General features: G+C 33.6%; 2 protein-coding genes across 4 annotated transcripts; one reads left to right on the top strand and one right to left on the bottom strand.

Moving 5' to 3' along the window:
• The first annotated feature begins 2,126 nt into the window (after positions 1–2,126).
• LOC123882162 (ribulose bisphosphate carboxylase/oxygenase activase, chloroplastic) lies at positions 2,127–9,076 on the top strand. Of its 2 annotated transcripts, XM_045930972.1 has the most exons (8): positions 2,318–2,541; positions 3,376–3,698; positions 3,991–4,096; positions 4,359–4,444; positions 6,689–7,161; positions 7,635–7,916; positions 8,560–8,618; positions 8,753–9,076. In XM_045930972.1, exons 1-8 carry the CDS (start codon positions 2,497–2,499, stop codon positions 8,771–8,773), a joined length of 1,395 nt encoding a protein of 464 aa, XP_045786928.1. In that variant the 5' UTR covers positions 2,318–2,496; the 3' UTR covers positions 8,774–9,076. The 2 variants fall into 2 exon arrangements, with proteins under 2 accessions (XP_045786927.1, XP_045786928.1); XM_045930971.1 differs by lacking the exon at positions 8,560–8,618 and having other exon boundaries at positions 2,127–2,541.
• Positions 9,077–16,338: 7,262 nt separating this feature from the next.
• On the bottom strand, positions 16,339–24,517 carry LOC123920068 (pumilio homolog 1-like). Of its 2 annotated transcripts, none has more exons than XM_045972199.1 (10): positions 24,126–24,517; positions 23,389–24,032; positions 20,840–22,320; positions 20,604–20,745; positions 20,355–20,462; positions 18,793–19,005; positions 18,575–18,685; positions 18,237–18,431; positions 17,754–17,928; positions 16,339–16,751 (listed from the first exon to the last, which is right to left on the bottom strand). In XM_045972199.1, the coding sequence occupies exons 2-10, from the start codon at positions 23,980–23,982 to the stop codon at positions 16,699–16,701; spliced, it is 3,072 nt and encodes a 1,023-aa protein (XP_045828155.1). In that variant the 5' UTR covers positions 23,983–24,032; positions 24,126–24,517; the 3' UTR covers positions 16,339–16,698. The 2 variants fall into 2 exon arrangements, with proteins under 2 accessions (XP_045828155.1, XP_045828154.1); XM_045972198.1 differs by having other exon boundaries at positions 20,840–22,323; positions 24,126–24,494.
• Between the last annotated feature and the right edge of the window lie 79 nt (positions 24,518–24,596).

Here is a 24,596-nt window from a genome sequence, read left to right as displayed (position 1 = left end):
GGATTAGCGTTTGCTGATCATTTCCACTTCCAACCGCGTCAGATGATATTTTTTGTCAAAATAATCGTGTGAAACAAAGGTGAGACGAACCATAAACTCTTGAGTTAGAAAGCGTTTTCGTAAGTGCGACTTTGAAAACAAGTTTAAAATTAGGTAAAAAAAAATTAATTAAATAAGGCCTCAATTGAATGGAAAATAAAACAATAAAATAAGAAAATATTGAATGGTAAATAAAGAAAATAAAACAAAACAATAAAATCTCTATTTGCTAATATTTTATTAAATAAGAAAATAAAATAATAAAAAATGCAAAGTAAATAAAGAAATTGAATGGATAGTAAATTGATAGATGAATTATGCCAATGTTTTTTTTAAAAAAATCCGCAAAAGATTTTAATAAAATTCACTCCATGACATAAGACATACCATGAAAAGAAGTACTAATTAACAAACAATTACAAGTAGAGGTGGGAATCGGTGAGGTCGGTGTCTACCGGATCTTAAGGCCTAACCTATATAGGTTCAGATCAGGCTAGACTATTTCTTTAAATAGAGTACACCAAGACTTCTTTATAAGACTATTTAGTTAAATAGGCCATATAATGTTTGTGTTTTTTTTTTTTTTGGAAAAGGCTAAAATTTATTATATTAACAGAGAAAAGTTCCAGCACAAGGAGTACTAGAAACATTAGAAAATACAAAGTTAGGAGTAACAGAACTCTAAACTAGGCTAAACAAAGGCCTAAATTGCAAAGTAAAGCAGCACAACAAGGAAAAAACCAAGCCAAGCAAGGCAAAAATAGCAGACTCCTGACCAAAGGACTCACGTCCAAACCACAGCAGCTCCAACATAACAGCACACTCTTAACATCATTGAGCCAAAAATAAATTCGGTTGAACGCGCCATTCATAAAGAAGCGGATGAGAGTTAGATTGGCTTAACCATCACTTCCAAGAAGATACAATAATTCCTTCTAACACATCCGCCGAACTTATTATACCATTCTCGAACACAACAGCGTTTCGGTGACGCCACAAGGCTCAAACCACAACATTTCAAATCATACACAATCTCTTACGTAATTTTTTGCCCCCAATCATAATGAAGTGATTCAAAATAGAGAAAAGACTTTGTGGTAATGAGAAGGATAACCCGAGCCAATCAAACACTCCAATCCAAACCTTTAAAGCAACGTCACAGAAGATAAAATGATGCAAAATAGATTCAGAAGTCTTACCACAAAGAGCACACGAAAATAGCATGTATTATTACTCCAAAAAGAGTGGTTACTGGTTAGGGTCAATTACCTTTTGAATATTCATAATCTCAATCACCAAAATTTATTTTCTATTATTCAATTATATTAATAGATTCCCCATTTTTCCACATAATTAAATTAAAACAAAAAATAATTTGGTAAGAAAATATATCTAATAATTTGAAATAATACTTTTTTTACTAAAATAAAATATTCATTCATTCAAATTGATAGATACATCAGATACAAACACAAATTCAATGTCGCTAAAAACGTAAAGGATGAATCTGCGAACAAACTCACACCATCCAAGTTAATAGCATAAAACGGCATGCTTAAGCCTACAAATAATGTGATAAAATAAAAGTAACCGAAATACTCATGTCTTCGAATCTTCATCGTTGATGACCTTGTTATTGATTGAATCAGTAGTTGATCAAAGTTGATCTGTCAATCTTAACCGAACGAACTCCACAAAAAACAAGAAAGCAAACAAGCACTGCACGAAGACGGAGATCAAACAAACACCGCACGAAGACGGGACGCACTAAGGCAAATAAATCACAAAATAAAACAGGAACACTCTAATCTATGTGAAATTGAAATAATACTTATATTTAGGAAGTATGCATGCCAAAAAAATCTTTTTTCTAAACCAAAAAAAAATATTCTTTTTTTCTCTCTTATAAAAAAAAAATTTCTTTTTTCTCTAATTTTTTTTTACCAAAAAAAATAACATACGTGCTAAAAATTTAATTGAGCATCAAATAAAACATACTGTATTTAGTATCACCAAAAAAAAATAAAAAAATACTGTATTAATCATAAACACTTCTTTTTAATCCAACAATGAAACAAAAACATTTTGGCTTTGTATGAACCTAGAAGTGTCTAAGACGAAATTTATGTTGTACTAGTAACAACAATTACTCATTAAATCAGATAAAATTGAAAAAGGATACAATCCAAAATCTGATGAAGACATTTGTCTCTAGAAGTGTCTGGACCATTCAGGCAATAAGTGATTGCCACGTTGGCAACAAAGAAATCTTCATTGTGTGGATGTCAAGAATCCTTAGCTAATCTTATAGAGATATGAATTTTTGTATATACTCAATTGTGTCACACTATAAATTCATTTCCTTTGGAAAAATTTGCTCATTTTCCAAAACACCACACATTTATTTGCATTACACTTCTCTATCTTTGCAAGACAACACAAGACAATAGTACAACTATGGCTGCATCAGTCTCTGTTGTTGGATCTATCTGTGGAACTCATGTATGTTGCTTTATCTACTTACTAATATTTGTTTCTTGTTCTAATGCTCTTAAGTGTGTGTGTATATATATACTTGATCAAATCATTATTTTATATATACTTGTAAAATTGTAAAGATGATTTTGATTATTATTTTTAACAGTTTCAAGTATGATATTCATGAGAAAATAAAACTAGTGTAACTCGTTGTCGTATTCGTCCTTAAATATATCAAATTTGCAAACACATGCACAAGTGTCTCTTTTATTAACCATTTTGTCCTCGAATTTATTTTTAAGTAGTTAATTTAGTTTTCAAATGTGTATTTCATTGGTCAATTTTATCATAAAATACTAAAAAAGAGGCATCGATGTGCTTGCAATTTCGATAGATTCAATCAGGCAAGGACCAATGTGACAGCGAACTATACTTTCAAGAACCAAAATGATGGTTTGCCTTTCGATTTTTTTTTGTTAAATAGTCTAGTGGCTAGAAATGTAAATAAGTGGAGTGTCTGAAGTTTGAACCTAGGCTCTGCACATATAATGTGATGTTCATACCAACTGATAATATATATATATATATATATATATATATATATATATATATATATATATATTGTAAGCCTTTGATAAGTAAACTTCCAAATAGTTTAAATAGTGTATGTAAGAGACATTTCATATTGAAAGTCTGTCTGATATCTAACACGAGTTAGTGACAGACACTATGACACCGACACATGTGTTTAGTTACATTGAATAAGTTGATTTTCTCAAATTATTATCAGTGTCAAAGTGTCAGTGACGTATCCATGTATGTATCTGTGTTTCGTATGCTAATACTGTGATATTGCAGTTGAGCTTAAATAGCTCTGGAACAGTAGCTTCAGTTCCAAGTTCATCATTCTTTGGAACCAGCTTAAAGAAAGTTACCTCAAGAATTCCATACACAAAGGTTTCATCTATAAGTTTCAAAATTGTTGCTGCTGCTGAGATTGATGAGAGCAAACAAACTGACAAAGACAGATGGAGAGGTTTGGCCTATGATACTTCAGATGATCAACAAGATATCACAAGAGGGAAGGGTATGGTTGATTCAGTTTTCCAAGCACCAGCAGATGCTGGAACTCATTATGCAGTCATGAGTTCTTATGAGTACATTAGTGCTGGACTTAGACAGTAAGTGACAGATATACTTAAGTCATTATCATTTTTATCGTAAACGGTGATTTAAAAACCAAATCAGAGATTGAACCTGCAAACTTCTACGTCATGGTTAAACTGCTTTAAACAGTTCGATCTGGGGTGAAAATTGTGGTCGAACTGCTTAAATAATTGAACCATAGACAACGCTTGTTCACAGTTCAAATAGTTGGATTGTCTGGTTCGGTTTTTAAAAGATTGGTATTAAATCCTTTTTTATATTAAGGTGGTTTGGTCGTCATCATGCACTATGGTATTTCATTTTCAGGTACAACTTTGACAACACAATGGATGGTTTTTACATAGCTCCTGCTTTTATGGACAAGCTTGTTGTGCACATCACCAAGAATTTCTTGACCCTGCCTAACATCAAGGCATGTAATTAGATATATGCATGTTATTTTTGTATATCATGGTTTTAAATTGCCGTTGCAGTTATGTTGTGAACTATTCTATTGAGGTAAAATGAGGTCCATGCAGTTGAAATTGTGGTTGTGATGTCGTTAAGGAGACCTCAAAATCTTTTATATTGCAACGACAATTGTGGTTGCGGCCTGCAATTTAAAACCATGTTGTAGATACTACCACTAAGATTCTGATAAAATAGACATTGAAATATTTTCATTATTTTTCTAGGTTCCTCTCATTCTTGGTATTTGGGGAGGTAAAGGTCAAGGAAAATCTTTCCAAGCTGAGCTTGTCTTTGCCAAGATGGGAATCAAGTAAGTTACTTCCATTTTACATCAGAACTAAGCACCTAGCACTCAACTATTCATGTTTGATTTCATGTATGAAACATAGACTAGTAGCCATCCATAATATTTAAAAAATGGAAGTAATTAAATATGACCACATACGATACGGACCTGGATTGGTGCAGTCGGCACCCATTACTGCACATGTAGTTAGTAAGATCAAGACCGTTCGACCAAGATCGGACAGTCGGCATTTAAAATCAGAGTTTTTATATTTTAACTGCATTTAATTCTGAACCGTTTGATTTTCATCAGACGACTGTGATGCACTGACTGCATCACATCGACTTCAATGAATCCATGTCCGACCACATACTAGTATGTTAGATTCGGGCTGTACGCAGTCACATGCATCTCGGTCGTTTGATCTGTTCCAAATCTGCTTTAAAATCTTGACCATCCTATCTTTGTTCGACGGCCTAGATGCGTGTGCACCCAATCCAAATCCAAATATGTCAGTGTCCAACATTACACTGGTATGTGCTGGACACCAGACACGCTGACAGAGCCTTCCATTTGAAGTATCGGTAGATTATCATGATATTGTATTAATACATTTTTTTGGGGTCAATGTATTAATACATTATTTGACACTACTATTAGAGCATACACACACTGAAGCTTCATCAAATAACAAGTTAACTACTACAATTGATAATTAGGCCTTATTGTACATGATCCTATGCTTGCTTGTACACAATACTTAGTGATTGACTCTTTGCAAGTGTACAAACGTCGTCAATTAGTAATAAAAAAATATCGATCCACAGGGATTGTGTTGTTCAATCAAGATGATTGTGTCTATAAACATAGTAATCTTAAAACACATGTTTGGGGGTTGGTTTGAGTAATTGTTTGGTAAGAAAACGGTTTGAGTAATCAGTGATAAAAGAGTGAGGTTGGATCGTCGAAACTCCCTAAACTATAGCAATCGCATGCAATCAATCATATCGTAATGAACCACTCAAGTGTCACAACTAGATAACAATATGATGAATCTCAATCTCTTGATAAATCCACCCTATCCCTTACCGATACTTCTCCAATCTCTTGGATGGAAGCTACCGGTAACAGAGTAATTAAAAGTGCGTTGATCTTATGTTACACTCTATGTTTCAATCTCTCGACCGGAAACACTCAAGTGCTCAATGAATTCATGTCGGATTTTAACTCATATTCTCATACATAATCAAAATCTAAAATCATTGCAAAGTTGATCAGAAATTGTAAAGCATTAAGAACTGAAATTCATTGAATAACACTTATACAAGAGAGATTCATTACAAATATGAGGAATTACATGAGATTACATCAGTTTAGTTCATATTCTAGATCCAACCTCAATGAGGATTTAGTTCCTCATGGTGACAAGCAAGGATCCAAGCTCCAACTCTACAAGACTTGCTCCCATGTTGTTGAACTCCTTGAATTTAGCCACTGGAACGCACGATCTCACTCCAATTGATGCACAAGAACTCTTAAAATCAGGTTTCAACTCCAAAGTTTCGAACCCTTTTCCAGAAAATGAAGTTTCTTTAAATACAGATCGCAACCACGCCGCGCGCCAGATCTACCACGCTGCGCGTGGTTGCTGAAATTAACACTACGCTGCGCGTGAAATCTACCACACCGCGCATGATCAAGTCAGAGAAGAATCAGATCTTTAGTACAGGTATTACGCCGCACGTAGTTGGATCACACTACCGGCGTAGTTGATTTTCCTCCTTCACGCCGCGCGTGATAGATCTCATGTCGCGCGTGACTAGTCAGAGAGCAAGTTCATCTTCAGGCAGGGTATTACGTCGCGTGTGATAGCCATCACGCCGCGCGTAGTTAAAGCAGGGGAAACTCTTCTTTCTTGCACTAACCACTACGCTGCGCGTGATAGTCCCACACCCCCAACGTAGTGCAAAACCATATTTTTCTGCATAATTTCCTGCTTTTCTTGTAATCCAAGTAATCTCAAATCCGGGCTGATTTCTCTTGTTTATTCATAACAAAACTACTTAAAAAGAGTCTAATGTCCCTCAAATAAGCATGAATTAATAGGTGTGACGAGAGGTCATCACTTAGTATAGAACTTAACTATTGTATATATACCTACCAGTATTGTACTCAATTCCAAATTAATGAAAGAATGATTTCGTTCCCATTTTGTCTGTTCATAATAACTAACTTATATAATCCACATATATGATTTTACAATTCCAGCCCAATCATGATGAGTGCTGGAGAGCTAGAAAGTGGAAATGCAGGAGAACCAGCAAAACTAATTCGACAAAGATACAGAGAAGCATCAGACATAATAAGAAAAGGGAAAATGTGTTGTCTATTCATAAACGATCTTGACGCAGGAGCCGGTCGTTTAGGCGGAACAACACAGTACACTGTAAATAACCAAATGGTAAATGCAACACTTATGAACATTGCTGATAATCCAACAAATGTTCAATTACCTGGTATGTATAACAAAGAAGAGAATGCGCGTGTTCCTATCATCGTTACTGGTAATGATTTTTCAACATTGTATGCTCCTCTTATTCGTGATGGTCGTATGGAGAAATTCTATTGGGCGCCTACAAGAGAGGATCGTATTGGCGTTTGTAAAGGGATTTTTAGACATGATAATGTACCTGATGCAGATGTTGTTAAGATTGTTGATACTTTCCCTGGTCAATCCATTGGTAAGTTCATGTTGCTCTATCTGTCTTATGTTGTTTTTACAGAGAAATCATATCAATTACATCACCAAATCATTACTTCGCTTGAGAATTTTTTGATAATAAAAGTAACAAATTATGTGAATAACTCAGTTTTTTTTAACTGACAAATCAAATGAATTCTTATGATTTTTGTGAATGAAAAGAAAAAAAATGTTTGATGAGCTGGTCCGCCAGCTCGCTAAAGGACAGGACAGGGTGACATTTTGACCTCAGACACATGTTGTCACCCCGCCGTGGCCCGTTTTAGACGGGTTTTAAGTGGGCCGGACCTAAACGGGGCGGGGTGGGCCAATTTGTCATCCCTACTCTTTCGAATATCTCAATTGAACTAATTGAGCTATGCCGTGGGGACATGTTGCTCTAAATATATTTTTAAAAAAAAAAAAATTAGAATAAGAACAATTAGACTAATTGGCATGCATTAAATTTTGCAGATTTCTTTGGTGCACTAAGGTCAAGAGTATATGATGATGAAGTGAGAAAGTGGATTTCTAGTGTTGGTATTGAAACCATTGGGAAGAAGCTTGTGAACTCAAAAGAAGGACCTCCAACTTTTGATCAACCAAAGATGACTTTAGAGAAACTTTTGGAGTATGGTAACATGCTTGTACAAGAACAAGAGAATGTGAAGAGAGTCCAATTAGCTGATAAATACTTGAGTGAAGCTGCTCTTGGTGATGCTAATAGTGATGCTATCAACAGTGGAACTTTCTATGGTTAGATCTTTGATCTCTTTGAGCCATTCATATATAGCATCTTTATTTTGCATGTAGCTTTATTTTTTGCCAAACTACACATGTATACCCATTAAAACATTGATATAGTGGTCATGAGCTTAGTTCAGTTGATAGAGACATTACTTTATACATGCAGGGGTCAGGATTTAAACCCCGACCACTTCACTTATATCCACCTTAAGGGTGGAATTTCTAGCTAGTAGGCTAATTGACAATTAAAAAACATTGATATAGTGAAGAGGCTTTATTGGTTTTTAAATAACTACCTCAACTAAAAAAATTGTAACTAGATCTCTGAATGTATAATTAGGTTCTTGAACTAAAAAGTTTTTATTTGGTTCCTAAACTTTTAAATAATTTGTTATTGGGTCTCTCGAGTTAGGGACCAAAATATATATTATTGAAATGTTTAGGGATCTAATTAAAATTATTTAAAAGTATAGGAGGGACTTAATTATAAATTATTTTAAAGTTCAGCTATTCGATTAAAAAAAAATTAGTTAAGGTGTTAGATTTAATATTTTTTTACAATTACTTAAATATATTGTTGGTCGCTCGGTTTTTTATTTAATTTTATTCTTTATAAAAAAAATTGTCCCTATAAATATAATTCATTTGGTAGGGATATTATTGCTCTTGGTGATGCTAATAGTGATGCTATCAAGAGTGGAATTTTCTATGGTTAGATCTTTTATCTCTTTGAGCCATTCATATACATCTTTATTTTGCATGTAGCTTTATTTTTGACCAAATGAAAATTATGTATTATTGTATCAAATGAAATTAGGTGTAAATATTTATTTTTTATTGTGCAGGCAAAGCAGCTCAACAAATAAATCTTCCTGTTCCTGAAGGTTGCACTGATCCAAATGCCAAAAATTTCGACCCAACTGCTAGAAGTGATGATGGAACATGCTTATACACATTTTAATAGTCTAAGCATTAGGTGAAATAATGAGAAGCTAAAACTTGTGATAGATAATCGAATAATTTTACCATCTTGTTAAAATATTGGATTGTTGTGCTCTATAGTTTTGAGATTTTTGTGGACTATGTAATCGGATTGCTCTATTTATGATATGATTGATACGAGCAAAATTGATTTTGAATGAACAAATTCTCGTAAAAATTGAGTCGAAGACAATGTTATTATTTATGTTTGAATATATTCATGTAAAGATGAGTTGATTAAATACAACAACGTTAAAATTTTTATGAAAGATTTGCCACTCATTTGGGTTCTAGAAGACTTGAGGGATTAGTCTCAACAACAGTTATCTGATTTAAATAAAAAAAAGATATTGAGTGTAAAAGTTAATTCTATAATTAAAAGTTAATTCTAGATTTAAGTAGACTCAATTCTAGAGATAAAATTAATTATATTCTAGATGATCCAAATATGTAAAAAATTCCTCCAAAATTAGAACTTAAACATTCACAATACCATTTTAACCTCATTAGAAATTAATGTTTCAAATTTGAGGTTTTGGAGTGATATCGAATTTCACTCAAAAGAAACAAAACTTGGATGGTTTGGCGGTGTGATGTTTTGGACTTGGAAATGAAAAAACTTGGAGTAGTATAGTGGATGGAAATGTAACAAAGGCAGAGCCTTTATATATATATATATATATATATATATATATATATATATATATATATATATATATATATATATATATATATATATATATATATATATATATATATATATATATTTTGCAAAAGGAGGGTGGTAGCAAAGAGCTAACCAACCCAAAATAGATTAAAGAAGAAAAAAGGAAACACTATGGAGGGGACATAAACCAAAACTCCATCAAGTACAAACTCTAAAACTTGGCACACCTAGTTTGTTGTTCAACATGCTAACTTTAATAAAATCAGGAGCATGGTACCAAAAAGTGAAAGAAGACACACACACATATATATATATATATATATATATATATATATATATATATATATATATATATATATATATGAGGAGGGTTATATTGACTCTAAGAGTAAGTTATAAAAGTTACTCCAAAGCATGACCTTTGATTTTAATTTCAATTAATGGTTAAGATTGATTGATCATAAAACACAAAGTGAGACTTATATTTTTTATTGTATTGGAAAATTATCAAAACATACCTTAAATAGAAGAGAATGAATCAATTATAATCATCAATTGAGACTTATTTTTTTATCACATGGGAAAACAAGGATTCTACACACTCTGAAATGATGTAACACTAATCGTTTGACAATCCTGCTTCTTTTCATACAATTTTATACGGTATGCTTCTATTCTTTTCAATTTTACAAGTGTACCATTTTTTTTTGTGGTGTATGCTTTTTTGGTTACAATATTCTTTTTGCTCGTACTTTTTTTTTCTTGTTATTAGTTCAATATTTTTTGTTTTCTTTTTTTACAAATTTGAACAATAGGTTAATTTAATAATTTAATTTGTAATGATTTTGTTGAAGAAACAAACAGGTTTTTAGTAATTGATGTCAATGTTTTTGAAGAGATTCCATGTAATATGCAAGTAGAAGTGGAAAAAAAAAAGCAAGGGAGGATCTTGTTTTGACAATTAATGATTATAATTAATTCATTCTCTTCAATTTGAAGAATGTTTTGATAATGTTCATTTTCCAGTGTGATAAAAAGATAAGTCTCACCCAACTAATTATTACGAATCAATCTTAGCCATTAATTGAAATTAAAAACAAAGGTCATGATTTAGAGTAGCTTTTATAAGTTACTCTTGGAGTCAATATAACCCTCCTATATATATATATAGGGGGCTGCTAACTTAGACCCAGTTGGGTCTAAATTAGCAAAGTGCACCTTTTCAGTTGGACCAAAATACCCATTCTTTTTAATTAATTAACCAAATTACCATCAATGGACGCGGATCCAGTGTCGCGCGCGTACCGCAGGACCATGGTTACAGGCCGTTGATTTCCATCAGACAGCCAAGCTCTGATATCATCAAGACTGTCTGATCAATCAGACAGCCCAGATCATCCGAATCCATCAGATTCCAGCGCGTGCACCACACTGGATTACACCCTGGAGAGAGAAGAATCTACTTTTTAAAAAGCAGGACACGTGTCGCTGTCTGATTGGCTGGGCGTGATTTTTTTCCATTTAATACTTTGAACTCAATTATTTCGTTGTAAATTAATTTTTTATTTTTTATTTTTATACCAAAATTCATAATTTTTTTTTCTCTACAAATAGAGACTTGGTTCGTTTGATTTGGACACAGAAAAAAAAACCCAATTTTTCACTACCTTAATCTCATTTTTCACTACCTTACATCAACTCACTGAAACCATTCTACCAGGAAAATGGTTTCAGAGTACAAATCTCTGAAACCATTCTTCCAGCTAAATGGTTTCAGAAGCAAATAACTAAGAATCAACTTACTGAAACCATTCTACCAGCAAAATGGTTTCAGAAGCAAACACAATTAATAAATTACTCACTGAAACCATTCTACCAGTAAAATAGTTTCAGAGTACAACTATGTGCAACCATTCTACAAGCTAAATGGTTTCAGAAGCAAATAACTAATAATCAACTTACTGAAACCATTCTACCAGCAAAATGGTTTCAGATTACAACTCTCTGAAACCATTGTACCAGATAAATGGTTTCAGAAGCAAACACAATTAATAAATTACTCATTGAAACCATTCTACCAGTAAAATGGTTTCAGAATACAACTATGTGCAACCATTCTACCAGTAAAATGGTTTCAGAAGCAAACATTAGTTTTTAATTACCGTTTTATCTCATTTAATTAACTAAAAATAGTTTCAGGTCTCCAAAAATTTCATAAAATATACCAAAAGTTCCAGAATATTATCTACTATTTTCCTGGTATAATGGTTTCAGTGAGTTGGTTGAGTGGTGCGTGTTAAATTACAACACACAAGTAACGTATTTAGTAGACAAAAAATGAGATTAAGGTAGTGAAAAATTGCATTTTTTTTTCGGTGTCCAAATCAAACGAACCAAGTCTCTATTTGTAGAAAAAAAAAATTATGAATTTAGGTATAAAAATAAAAAAATAAAAAATTAATTTACAACGAAATAATTGAGTTCAAAGTATTAAATGAACAAAAATCACGTCCAGCCAACCATTGTGTGACACGTGTCCTACTTTTAAAAAGCAAATTTTTCTCTCTCCAGGGTGTAATCCAGTGTGGCGCACGCGCTGGAATCTGATGGATCAGGATGATCTGGGCTGTCTGATTGATCAGACAGTCTTGATGAGATCAGATCTTGGCTGTCTGATGGAAATCAACGGTCTGTAACCATGGTCCTTCGGTACTCGCGCGACACTGGATCCGCGTCTATTAATGGGTATTTTGGTTAATTAATTAAAAAGAATGGGTATTTTGGTCCAATTGAAAAGGTGCACCTTGCTAACTTAGACCTAACTAGGGTCTAAGTTAGAAAACCCCATATATATATATATATATATATATATATATATATATATATATATATATATATATACACACTAGCTAGCTATATTATAACTTCATTTATGTATATACTGTGTCAAGAGCATCGATGGCATCAGTAGTATATTGTGTCACTCGGTATGCATATTAGTTTTCAAGTGCAAGTAAAAATATTAGTTCATAAACTATATATAAACTAGTAAGCTATAAGCTCATAAAAAAATGTTACGAATTTTTTTCAGTAGTAAGCTATTGATGGCATCAGTAGTATATTTACTTATCATAATTCATAAGTAGATAATACTTATTTGATTTGAAGTGAAATGATATAAACATTGTGTTTTCCTTGTGTTGCAGCGAAGCAAATGAGTGCGACAAATAATCACCATGCAGAATTTGCTTATGGCATAGGCCAAATTGACCCCGTCAGAGCTTAATTTAAATCCCGGCTTAATATATGATGCAGAATAAAGTGATTATGTAAGATTTTTACGTGCACAAGGCTACAACATATACATAACCATTTTACAAGACATCACAGGGGACAATAGTAATTTGTTTTGGCTTTCACCACCAGTTTAATTGTTCGGGGGTCAGTTCTTGCATCAAGTGGTTTCAGCCCCCTCTCGATCGCAGTTGCGGGGATCGAAATGTGGTCCTCTCTAACAAGTTCAGCGCCAATCACCACTGAACCAACTAACGATTGGTCGGGGACAATAGTAATTTCTTTTGGCTTTCACCACCAGTTTAATTGTTCGGGGGTCAGTTCTTGCATCAAGTGGTTCCAGCCCCCTCTCGATCGCAGTTGCGGGGATCGAAATGTGGTCCTCTCTACCAAGTTCAGCGTCAATCACCACTGAACCAACTAACGATTGGTCGGGGACAATAGTAATTTCTCTAACACAACATACGTATCTGCACGAGATTTAAATTATCCGTCATTTGCTATTAAAGCCTCACATTCCAAACACTATATAAGGGGAAGCTTCAAACGAACCGTGACAAGCAGTGGCGGATTCAGGACCCCAAGTCAGTGGGTGCAAACTTATATATATATATATATATATATATATATATATATATATATATATATATATATATATATATATATATAATTATTAAAATATATATTAAATTTTTTAAATTTTAATAACCACATCAAATTTTAAGTAAATTTTAAGTCAAAAAAAAAATTAAGTAAATTTTAGTCATTATTACTTGAAAATTTAAATAGGAAAAATATAAATATTAAACAATTATTTATCATAAGTATAGTTAGTATTTAGATACAAAATAAAAAAAAGTATAATATATTTAAGCAACATAATAGAAAGTTATGGGTATAATACAAATATATGCAACTATAAATCAAGTCTTTCACTCTGGTTGAATGCCAAAAGCACTGCATTGTTACCTGAGGGGCATCAGTTCGATCCTCCATGGGGATGCATTTTGACTTTTAAAAACAATAAAAAGCCAAATCGACACATCATTTTGCATTAAGTGAGCATTAATTGACGCGGAGCTGAGATAATCATGGGCTAGTGGTGCAAAAGTGGTGCAAATTGAAAATTCCAGGGGGTGCAAAATTGCAATAAACAAAATAATTGGGCTAAATATTCAAGGTCCAGGGTGTGCAGGTGCACCCCGTCACACCTGAATAGATCCGCCCCTGGTGACAAGTGTGCATCATTTTTTTTAACTTAGTGTGTGCGTATGTGCGTGCGCTCGCGTATGCGTGTTAAAATAAATATATTAAATAATTATTATAACTAAATTTTAAAATAAACTTAAATTTTTATGATCTTGTTGATAGTGAAATTTATTTGAAGAATTAAAAGTTATTAGTGAATAGATGAAAACTATCAGTCTATAATCTACTAATAGAAGTATTCTAATATTTAAGGTCCTGCTCAATCAATTCCCTAGATGGTAAGCTGGTGAAGGGCAAAATTGTTCTGTGCGAAGGAATCTCAGGAAGCCAGGAAGCCCTTAGAGCTGGTGTTGTTGGTGTCTTGCTGGAAGGTCAAACTTCTATGGATATTTTCTTTTCCCTTGCCTGCATGTTTCCTTCAATCAAAGGATGCATCTAGTATACATAAATATATACACTCTAGAAGGTATATCCAATGCAAGTTCCATGTACACTAATAATAATCATAATAATCTAGAGAATGATACTTATCTAATGTTTAATGCATTAATCTATTTACTGGAGTCCAAGAGCAACTATCTTTATGACCGACGAGTTTGAAAATACTTTGGCATCCGTGGTTGCCTCTTTCTTATCAAGAGGTCCAAATATACTTAGCGAAGAACTAAGCTCTTTTTGCCAATGTTACTCGAAATTTTCTCATCTCACCCACTCAATTTCTCCCCTACCCCCAGCAATTCGGAAAACGTTTTTCAAATTTTTTATAGTGTAAATTTTATACTAGAAAAACAGTTCGGAACGTATTTTCCGAATTTTTTGCGCGCTAGGGGAGTAAGCGAGAAAGTGAGTGGATGGGATGAGAAAATTTCATGTTACTCTGCAAAAATCCCTGCATTTTTCGGGTAAAAGTTTTGCATTTTTTATTCGACAAGAATTTTTGCATTTGATAAAAAGGACTTGACCCCAATTTATTTTTAGTAAGCCCAACAATAAAAAAAAAAACAATAGAACATGTTATGTTTGTTCAGGAGGAAATTTTTAATTTTCTCATCCCACCCCCTATGTTTCTTTTCTATCGTTGTGTTTCCATATTTACCCTTGTTAAAAATTTCGGAACGCGTTTTCCAAAAAAATTTCTAGTTCAAATTCGGAAAACACATTCCAAAGTTTTTTTCAAGGCAAAAAAAATCCTCAAAAGTTAACTCATTATTTAAAGTGCTTGTTTGGCTACAAAATATGATAGGTATTGTTGTACTAGTCAGTTTGCTTGTCCTAAAAAGTATACATCAAGTGTTTTTGCTCTTTTTTAAAGTGTTTGTCCTCGTGCTTATAATTATGCTTATGACAATTTAGCTAGGGTTAACACTTGTAAAACGATAGCTTTGTTATTACATTCCGTCTTCTAAATTGATTGATCAATTGATGGATTTAAATATAGTTTAATTACAGTTGCGATCACAGTTACACCGCAAATCATTTATATATTGTATAATAATGTGGATAAAATGGACGAAATTGCGGTTGAATTTCATTGTGCGTAGAAACTTCAAAAACCAAGACTGCACTATGTTCCATCACAAAGCAATGTAGGAAATAATTCAAAAACAAATATAATTTTCTTGATTGTGTTATTAGTAATTCAAAAACCATTTTATAAAATAATTCAAAAACCATTTTATAAAATAGTTTTGAAAACCTTTTCTAAAAATAAGTATTACCCACTACAATTTTTAGCTTTTAAAAAAATATGTAAAATAGGTCTACAAAACAAATTAACTTTACATTTTTAAAAAAAACTAAATAATTTTCAAAATGTAATTTAAACAGCCCTTAGCCTCACATAGAAGTAACTTATTTGTATAGAAAACATGAAAAAGAAAAACAATAAAGTGGAAAACACAAATGCTTCATAATTCAAAAACACAAAGTTTCATATTGTCTCCAATTCATTTCAAACACCTTGTTTGATTTATAATATAATTTAATTTTGAAGATATTTACATATCAAAATGCTTAGAGAAAAAGAAGAAAAAAAAACGTATTAAAATGAAACTTTTGAGAATCAAACAATAAAAATCCACCAAAAAATGAGTTATACATGAAGCAACATATCACTTAAATCAACCTCGCGGTCGAATTCTATATTATCAGGAATACCTTTAAAAAACATATACCGACCATCAACATTGACACGTTATAATAAACAAATGAAAAACATAAAAACATGAAAGAAAATACTAAGCAACAAAAAAGATTAAGAAATGTCAAAAAAGTAAAACCTCATAAAAACATGTTTATAATCCGGAATACAAGGGACACTTGTTGTCCTATAATAATTTGTACAGTCAAACACCTCCATGTACAAAATTAAAACTAGCTCATAAAACAGTATATATTTTTCTCTGCCATAAGAAAATAATTTACCAGCTTCAGCTAAATCTGATTCTAATCCTCTCTCAACACTAAACAAATGTACAGTTTTCAAAAGTACAACTAACATTTTTATTACTCACCTGTCTATTTGAATATAGACAGTGCCATTATCAGTACTAGATAATATGAAGGAAAAAAAGAAAAAAGGATTTGGCCACTTCACTTGTACTATTTCCTCAGTTAGCTGTACATTACTTTCATCTCCTTCTATACTGTTTGTGCAGTAGGATTATTTAGTGTCAGAAAATTAATCCTCCTCTCTGCATTAAATCCAAGTAAACAAAATTATTAGTTAAATAAATACTCATAATCAAATAATTGAATATATATTAACACTACCACAAAAAAATGTTATTAATGAAAGGTAATTTGTGAAGCTGCGTCATCTAACTAGGTCATGTTTGGATAAACAGCGTAATTAAGCACGTATAGCATAAGCGATGAACCACGGACACTACTTAGACTAGGTGTGTCTCGGTGTCATACACGCATAGGTGTCTGATACCGACACTTACGGTTACATTGAATTATGTCATTTTTCTCAAATTATTAATAGTGCCGATGTGTCAGTGTCCATGTCATGTCATGTCAAGTGTCCATGTTTGTGTCTGTGGTTCATAGGTAAGCGCTTGTGATTATCATACAAGTACTTTGTGTATATACTATTTTCATATAGGTTGTTTTCATAGGAGAACTTGTAAAAATAAGATGAAAACAAGTTATGGACATGTCAAAAGTTGTTTTCACAAGTTCTACAAACAGTCTCACACGTGTTTATGTCAGTAGATAAAGCCAAATAAGTCGATCCAAACAGGAAAAATGGATATTTTGAAAACAACTAGGAGTTTACTTGCATATCCTTTTAGTATGAAATGAAAAGTGAAAATTGTCAACTCAATCGCCCAAAAACATTTGTTAATTCTTCAGATGTTGAGTCTTAAGCATGAGGGTTACTAGAGATAACGTCAAAACTTAGTCATTTAAGATATATACATTAAAGTTATCAAATTTCATGGTTGAATATAAACTTTTTCTTCAAATAAATATTTTGATATACAAACATGCAAGTTTTGCAAAAAATGACAAGGCCGCAGATGAATGTCTAGGGAGGGAACTCTATGATCCAATTAATAATAGAAAATACAACTATTATAGAGAAAAACCAAAATAAGCACATATGAATACACAAGAAACTAATGTTGAGACAATGGTAAAATTAAGATGAGGCAGAATGAAAAGTAAATTAACAAGATTGAAAGTACCTCCAGCAGCAACCAATTTCTCGACGCGAGCAACAATGTGCTTTCCATAGGTATACTTCTTCAAAGCATTCAAGTGAACCTTTATTCTATTAAGAATCAACTCAAGTTGCTGGTCATCACAAGTTTCCAACACTTTCTGTACAACATAGTTTGCAAACTGATCCTTCATCATAACCTAAATCCACCAAAAATACAAGCAAAATATAAGAAAATCAGAAGGTGTAACACGGTAAGAGATTGAGTAACACAACAAGAATAAAAGTACCAAACTTGAAAAAGATTTATTTATTTTTCCAAAATAAAGCTAACTCTACCAATCGCCTTCCTTAACAAAATTCTAAGCATAAATACAACTTAAAAGGCACACACTCAGCACATTAACTTAAAAAATGATAAATATTTGTAAGAAAAAATAAAAGATGGCTAAAGGAGAATAAGGCAACAAAAAAATATGATCTGACGGGCTCATTTTCATGCACAAACCTGAAGAGGCTCATTATCATCAGTGGAACCGATCATCTCATTCACAAGGAGTTGACGCTCAGTAGGCGTTCCAAAAGAGAGACACTTTTCAATAACATTCGAAGCAAACTTCTGCTGGCTCATCTGCACTATCTGCCCAGTAAATTCCTTTATTATCAATGAGCGTTCATCCGGCTTACCATGCTCCAGCACATGCTGAAATTTTTAAAACAATCAAACACTTAAGGCAAATTAAAAGCACAAAACAAACTATTACAATCATTTAGTTATTACTCAGAAATTTCACAACTGTTTCATATACTCAAATGAATTATGATACCAATTGAGATGCAACAAACCTGAACAACATAATTCCCGTATTGGTCTTGTGCCAGCATGCAAACACACTTCAAAATCTCATCCATCACAATCTGTTGAGTTTTAGGATCGTGGCAGTACTCCAGGACTCTCTGCATATCAAAACTTAACTAGTTTAGAAACCATAATCTCGTTCCGGTTAATATCAATTCAGTAAATGTGTTTCGCACAAATAAAAAGTAAAAGATGGATTTGTGACCTGTATAACACGACAACCATATGGATGAGTTGACAATGTCACAACTTGGTCATAAAATGTTGAAACGATAAAACGGATCTCATCTTCAGGTACACATTCAATACATTTCTGGATGACATGGTTCCCGTTCTGATCACGCACGCAACGCATAATATGACCATCCAGCTCTATAACCATTTTAGTCTGTTGATCTAAATTAACAACTTCTATAGCCTGTGCAATGCAGAGAAATAAACAAAAGATTAGTAATATAAATTTTAACATCATCATAAACAAAATCACGGCGGCACTTATCACTCGCAGCATAACAATGCGTTAAAATATCAGTCACAAACACAGAATGAACATTATCATATAAGCAAATGGAACCACCGAATATATCTTATCCGACTTTGAGAAAAAACTAAAAATAAAAGAATTGGTTTCATCTCAATAAAATAAAACAAAATACCTGATGACTTGTACCTAATAAGACAAAAGACAGCACCTTGTGATAATTTCAAGAGTTGCCTTGCCAACTCATCAAAGTGATGTGTCTCATTATTCACAAGAGAGAAATCTGTAGGCAGTTCTATTAACAATTTCGCGGAATATTGGGGGTGACATGCATATCATATTAATTAACCTTAGTTATGCAGAGCAGCAAACCTAAACTTTGTGGCAGATCACGGAATGACCGATATACAAAAAGTAGCAAAATGCATATAATTTACAATACAAATTACGATATAAATAAATGCTCAAAACTCAAAAAGCATACAAAATTAAGACATTCATCATTAATACTCAAAATTTAATAATTCCAATCAATGTTGTCAAGATTGAGATCCTATGTAGGATGGAGAGGGGCTTGCAAGATGTAAAAGTTGGGATCTTAACAAGTATCGTAGTTCCTCAAAAAGAGGGATGAGACCCTTACACACACACACGCAAGCATACATATATGTGCATAATTTAGTTTATAATATATTATTTATTATCAAACCTTATCTTTTTATTTTCAATTAAAATATAATTTACAAAAAACAATATATGCATATTAGATAGGTGATAAGAGCAAATTTTAAAGATTTGAGCAAATCAGAGACTGCTGCTGCGGTGGCAGCTCACTCATGGAAAGCCGATCGTTGGGGACCATCACTTGCTGGCCAGGAAATCGTTGAAGAGGAGCAGGCAATGGTTGAGGGATTCCATAACAAGGTTTAGGGGTAACTAGGTCGAGCAGCCAGACCCAAAAATCATCTTTTTGGGATTGCAAGATCAAACAATCACCCGATCTTGCACGCAATCTCACTGCATCCGAACTTTGCATGTGTTCCAACTTGTTCAGAGGTGGTAAGATCATAGTTTACTGGAATTACTAACTAGGGAGCTGGTTGTGTACAATTTTAATATGAGTTTATTCTCTGGTATCTCACTAAATAGGACAGTATTGACTCTCTAATTATCCAATTAAGTGTAATACAAGTATAGAACTTTGTAAATCATAAAGACCAATAAGGTATGTAATAAGATATTGTGGTAAGAATCATAGCCAGGTAGATAAATTGATGAGCATATACCTTCTGGATAACTCGGCAGCCATACATTTGAAGACTCAGGGTCAGCACATGACCAGTAAGCTGTTCTGCCAGTTCTCTTATTTGTGCCGGTGTTCCATGTTCAAAAAACTGAACATCAATCAGAATAAGTTAGGGATGCATAGATAAAGTTTGGAAGTTTTTCGCTTTAATATAATGATGAATTCGCTAACTACTTAGCATGCCAATAACAAAAATACTATACAAGTTCAAAGTCAAGAGCAGAATTACCTTCTGAATCACATAATTACCGAAGACATCAGTCATTAGAGTAAGTGCATTTGGCATAATTTCATTAAAAACCATGGTTTTCTCATCCATTGAAGCCGTCTCAAGTTTCTGTTGGATAAAACGACTTCCATACTGATCAGCACTGTTAAAAAATATAAAGAAAAAAACAAACAGGAGTTAGATAAATGTTCAAAGTCAAGAAGAAAAACATAGTATTATGACCAAGCATTATGCACCTGAACTCGACAACATGCCCGGCAATTTCTGCAAGTTCAAAACATTTGGTTTTATTGCTTTTGAATTCATCAAGCAAGGTAGAAGGAAAGTTCTCATCCAAACCACTAACAGCTTCGGAATGCCAAGCTCCTGGGAAACCTCCTGGAACATTCCTCATCCCAGACATACGCATATTACGCTCACTCTGGCTCATAGGACTACCTGGTCCATATATGGAGTTTGGGAAGGGAGAACCAGCCAATGGACTTCCTGGATACGGCATGCTGAGACCATGTGATGGATTTCCATAAGAATTATGGTTCATGCTAGCTGATTTGCCTAGGTAAGGGGCCGAAAAGTGTGCTTTTTGCTGCTGAGCAATTAATGACTCTATATAAGCTTTTTGGAGGGCAAGTTCGGTAATTGAATTATTTCTTGCTGATACGTTAAGGGCTGCAAACTGTGCAGCAGCAACTTCGCTTGATCTCAGATGTTGAAGATACAAAGGATCAATCAAGGGAAGCTGATGAGTGCCAGGTGCAGCGTGATGTCCCAATCTGCTTGCATTCTGTAACTCCGACGTAGACAACAAATGTCCTAAATTTGCACCCCGTCCCAAGCCCCTCGATTCCATGGCATTCATTCCTAGTACAGATGATGGAGTGGCATGTTCAAAGAAATGAGGCAAATTTCCACTCCCAAGCTGGCTCCCCATCATCGGTGGTGATGAAGGGTTAACAGCAAACCCGGCCATGTTATGGTTGGCGTGCGAGATATGCATATCATCGACATTCTGATAATGAGCAGGCGATGAACCACCTCTTCCAGTAAAACTTGGTGTAGAAGGTCCTTTTAAATGTGAATTAACAGAAAATCCACCAGCCTTACGAGATTCTAGCTGTTCATTTGCATATAACATAGAATCATTCATATCCAATCCAAAACCAGCGTTGCTTTTACTTGCTTTCAAATAGGGATGGTTTGCAGGATGACGCAGATAAGGTAGAGAATCAGACTTGTTTAAGTATTGGTGCTGCTTAGCATTATGACTGTAATCTGATTCATTGTGCCTTGATGACGGGGAGCGTTTCTCATCATCTATTGCACCATTTTGAGACAGATTCAAGCCAGCCAAAGCAGATGCAAGATCAGTAGGCTCATTTAAATTAGACGAGACAGCATTATATGAGTTTTGACCGTTGAAACCTCTTTTCTCTGCGGCATTGGACCTACCCTCACCAATGGGAGGAATAGAAGGGCTAGAAACTCTTGGTATAAATTGAGCATCGGGGGTATTGCTCCTTGACAAGGAGGCTCCTAAAGCAGAAGCGTAAGATTGAGATGCCGAACCAACATGATTTCCGCCAGACTTTAAATCATCCAAATCTTGATGCAGATAAGCAAAATGGTTTTCCGGTTTTTGCGCGATGTCGTCGAACATGTTATGGTTAGGCAGCTGATGAGGGTGCTTGGAGGCAGATGCTGTGCTATTCATTTCATCCTGCTTTGAAAAACATGATGAAGAAAATGTTAGAAACAACAAAAAGACAAAACAGAAATATTTTAGCATGTAATTTATTGAAAATCATAACTTTTAGATCATGATCATTATTATAAACATAATAATAACATTCTTCAGTTACAAAGTAACACTCCAAACAAGAAATTTCAAATAGATATAACTGAATATCCAAATTTAATCAGCAAATTCTTTGAATTTAGCCACAACTAAAAAACAAAAACCGGTCAACAAAACAGAAATTCGAACAATGGAAACAAAACAAAAAACATTCTAACAATGGAAACAAAACAAAAAACATGCTACAAAGTCAACTTTTTTTTGACAGTAAAAAAAATACAAGTAAACAGCATTATCTATAAGTCAATTCATTATCTATAAATTCCATTGCACTAATCCAGAAAAGAATACCAGTTACAAACATTACTTTCCATCCTACCAACATCACCTCAACCAGTATCAAACCATCAATCTTAAAAAAAATGCTATTAGGGTTTTGAAAAAAATTCACCAAGCTAAAAAGGATCTCAAACCAACAAAATCAAATTTGCAACAACAAATCATCAATCTTAAAAAAACAAAAAAAAAACAAAAAATACTATTAGGGTTTTCAAAAAGATTCATCATCCCGCACGAATCCAGGTGAATTAAAACCTTAAATCAATACAACAAACACCAAGCTAAAAGGATCTCAAACCAACAAAATTAAATATGCAACTACAAACACCATCCCATGCAAATCTCCAGGATCGTGTGCGGGGGATTTAAAAAAATCTTGAATACAGCAAACAAATAAATTTGAAAGAATTGAAAAAACACACAAGCACATACTCAAAGAGATCAAATTACAAGTTTAGATAAAAGGGTTTCAATCTCATACCAACAACAAAACAAACAAAAAACCAAAGAAATTAAAAACACAAAATCACATAAACAATAACACAGAAAAATCCAATTACAAGTTTAGCAAAGAGTGTCTCAATCTCATATCAACAAACAAACAAAAAATCCAAATACAAACACATGTTAAAAAGTTGTCAAAACCCTCACTTGAAATATCTCAGCAATGCTCCTCTGCCTACTCCCAAGCCCTAATGCCGGCAAGCCAATCAAGCCATCATCGCCGCCCCATTCAGAACCATCCTCCTTCCCATTAAACACACCAGACTGTGCAGAAAAAACAGACCTTTCTCCATTTACAACCTCATCACCACCTTCACCATTCAGCCTCCTCCGATCCCCAATTCCTCCAACCTTCAAACCACCTTTCATCCTCGAAACCCGCCAATCCTCCTTCGACACCAACGGTGGAGGCAACCTTGGATTCAGATTCGCATTATTGTAATAATAATTTGCATAAGATGGATCAGCACGAATCTCCTCTTCACTACCAAAACCCCTTCCACCTCCACCTCCACCTCCACCGCCATAACTCACCGGAGAACCACCGTATAAACCACCAAAAGATGTTAAAGAACCTTCAATAGTGGGAGGCGCCGACCCACTTCTCAGCCTCGCAACTTCTCTCTCCCTTTCATTCTCATCCATTTGTTGCCGCCTTAAAATGCTCAAATCTTCACCATTCTTTAACATGGATCGGATTGCAACATCAGAAATCATCTTGTGGTAATTGTCACTTACCATTAGACAAATTCAAGAACACCAAGAAAAACTTCACTCCAAAAGTTCAACACCTACGAAAAAAAATACACAACCCAGATGAAAAAAACACGTAACACATGAATAAAAATTCAATCTTTGAAGAAAAAACCAGTTAAAAATGTCACCTTTAAAAAAAAATAATCAAAGTTCCGTTTTTTTTTTACGACCCAGCTGAGAATTAAAAAGTGAAGCTTTGAAAAATTATGTTTTTATTGATGGGTTTTTCGATTATGTTAATAGGTCGGAATCGAAACGAAGATCAATGTTGTTTTGTTGAAAGTGAAAGAGAACAACAACGTTGAAGATCGATGATGTTTTGGTTCATGTTAGGAGAGAAACAGAAACAGTGAGGAGTGAAATGAGTGTGAGAAGTGGGGGAGAGTGATAAGCACGAGTGTTCCACACTTTTCAACCGTTGGATCTTATAGTGAAGGTTTGAGATTGATTTAGGGATTTGTTATTGCAGTTTAAGGTATTAGGGTTTTTATTGTGTTGTTAAGACATGGAGTGTGTGTATATATATAAGTGGCGTTTTATGTTTATGTTTTTAGAGAAAAATAAAAATAAAAAACAACAAAATCATTAAATCTTATTCA

This window comes from Trifolium pratense, linkage group LG4, assembly GCF_020283565.1.
Source record: "Trifolium pratense cultivar HEN17-A07 linkage group LG4, ARS_RC_1.1, whole genome shotgun sequence".
NCBI classification, from domain to species: domain Eukaryota; kingdom Viridiplantae; phylum Streptophyta; class Magnoliopsida; order Fabales; family Fabaceae; genus Trifolium; species Trifolium pratense.
This window is presented reverse-complemented; position numbering and strand designations above follow the sequence as displayed.

What these genes read in the sequence shown, in the direction of transcription:
- LOC123882162 (XM_045930971.1), top strand. Translation starts at nt 2,497, where the DNA reads ATGGCTGCATCAGTCTCTGTTGTTGGATCTATCTGTGGAACTCAT. An exon ending in GATCTATCTGTGGAACTCAT is followed by an intron (nt 2,542 to 3,375) that starts GTATGTTGCTTT and finishes GTGATATTGCAG; the next exon opens with TTGAGCTTAAATAGCTCTGG. An exon ending in ATTAGTGCTGGACTTAGACA is followed by an intron (nt 3,699 to 3,990) that starts GTAAGTGACAGA and finishes TTTCATTTTCAG; the next exon opens with GTACAACTTTGACAACACAA.
- LOC123920068 (XM_045972198.1), bottom strand. Translation starts at nt 23,982, where the DNA reads ATGGTAAGTGACAATTACCACAAGATGATTTCTGATGTTGCAATCCGA. An exon ending in ATGGTTGTCGTGTTATACAG is followed by an intron (nt 18,686 to 18,792) that starts GTCACAAATCCA and finishes TTTGATATGCAG; the next exon opens with AGAGTCCTGGAGTACTGCCA. An exon ending in ACGGGAATTATGTTGTTCAG is followed by an intron (nt 18,432 to 18,574) that starts GTTTGTTGCATC and finishes TAAAAATTTCAG; the next exon opens with CATGTGCTGGAGCATGGTAA.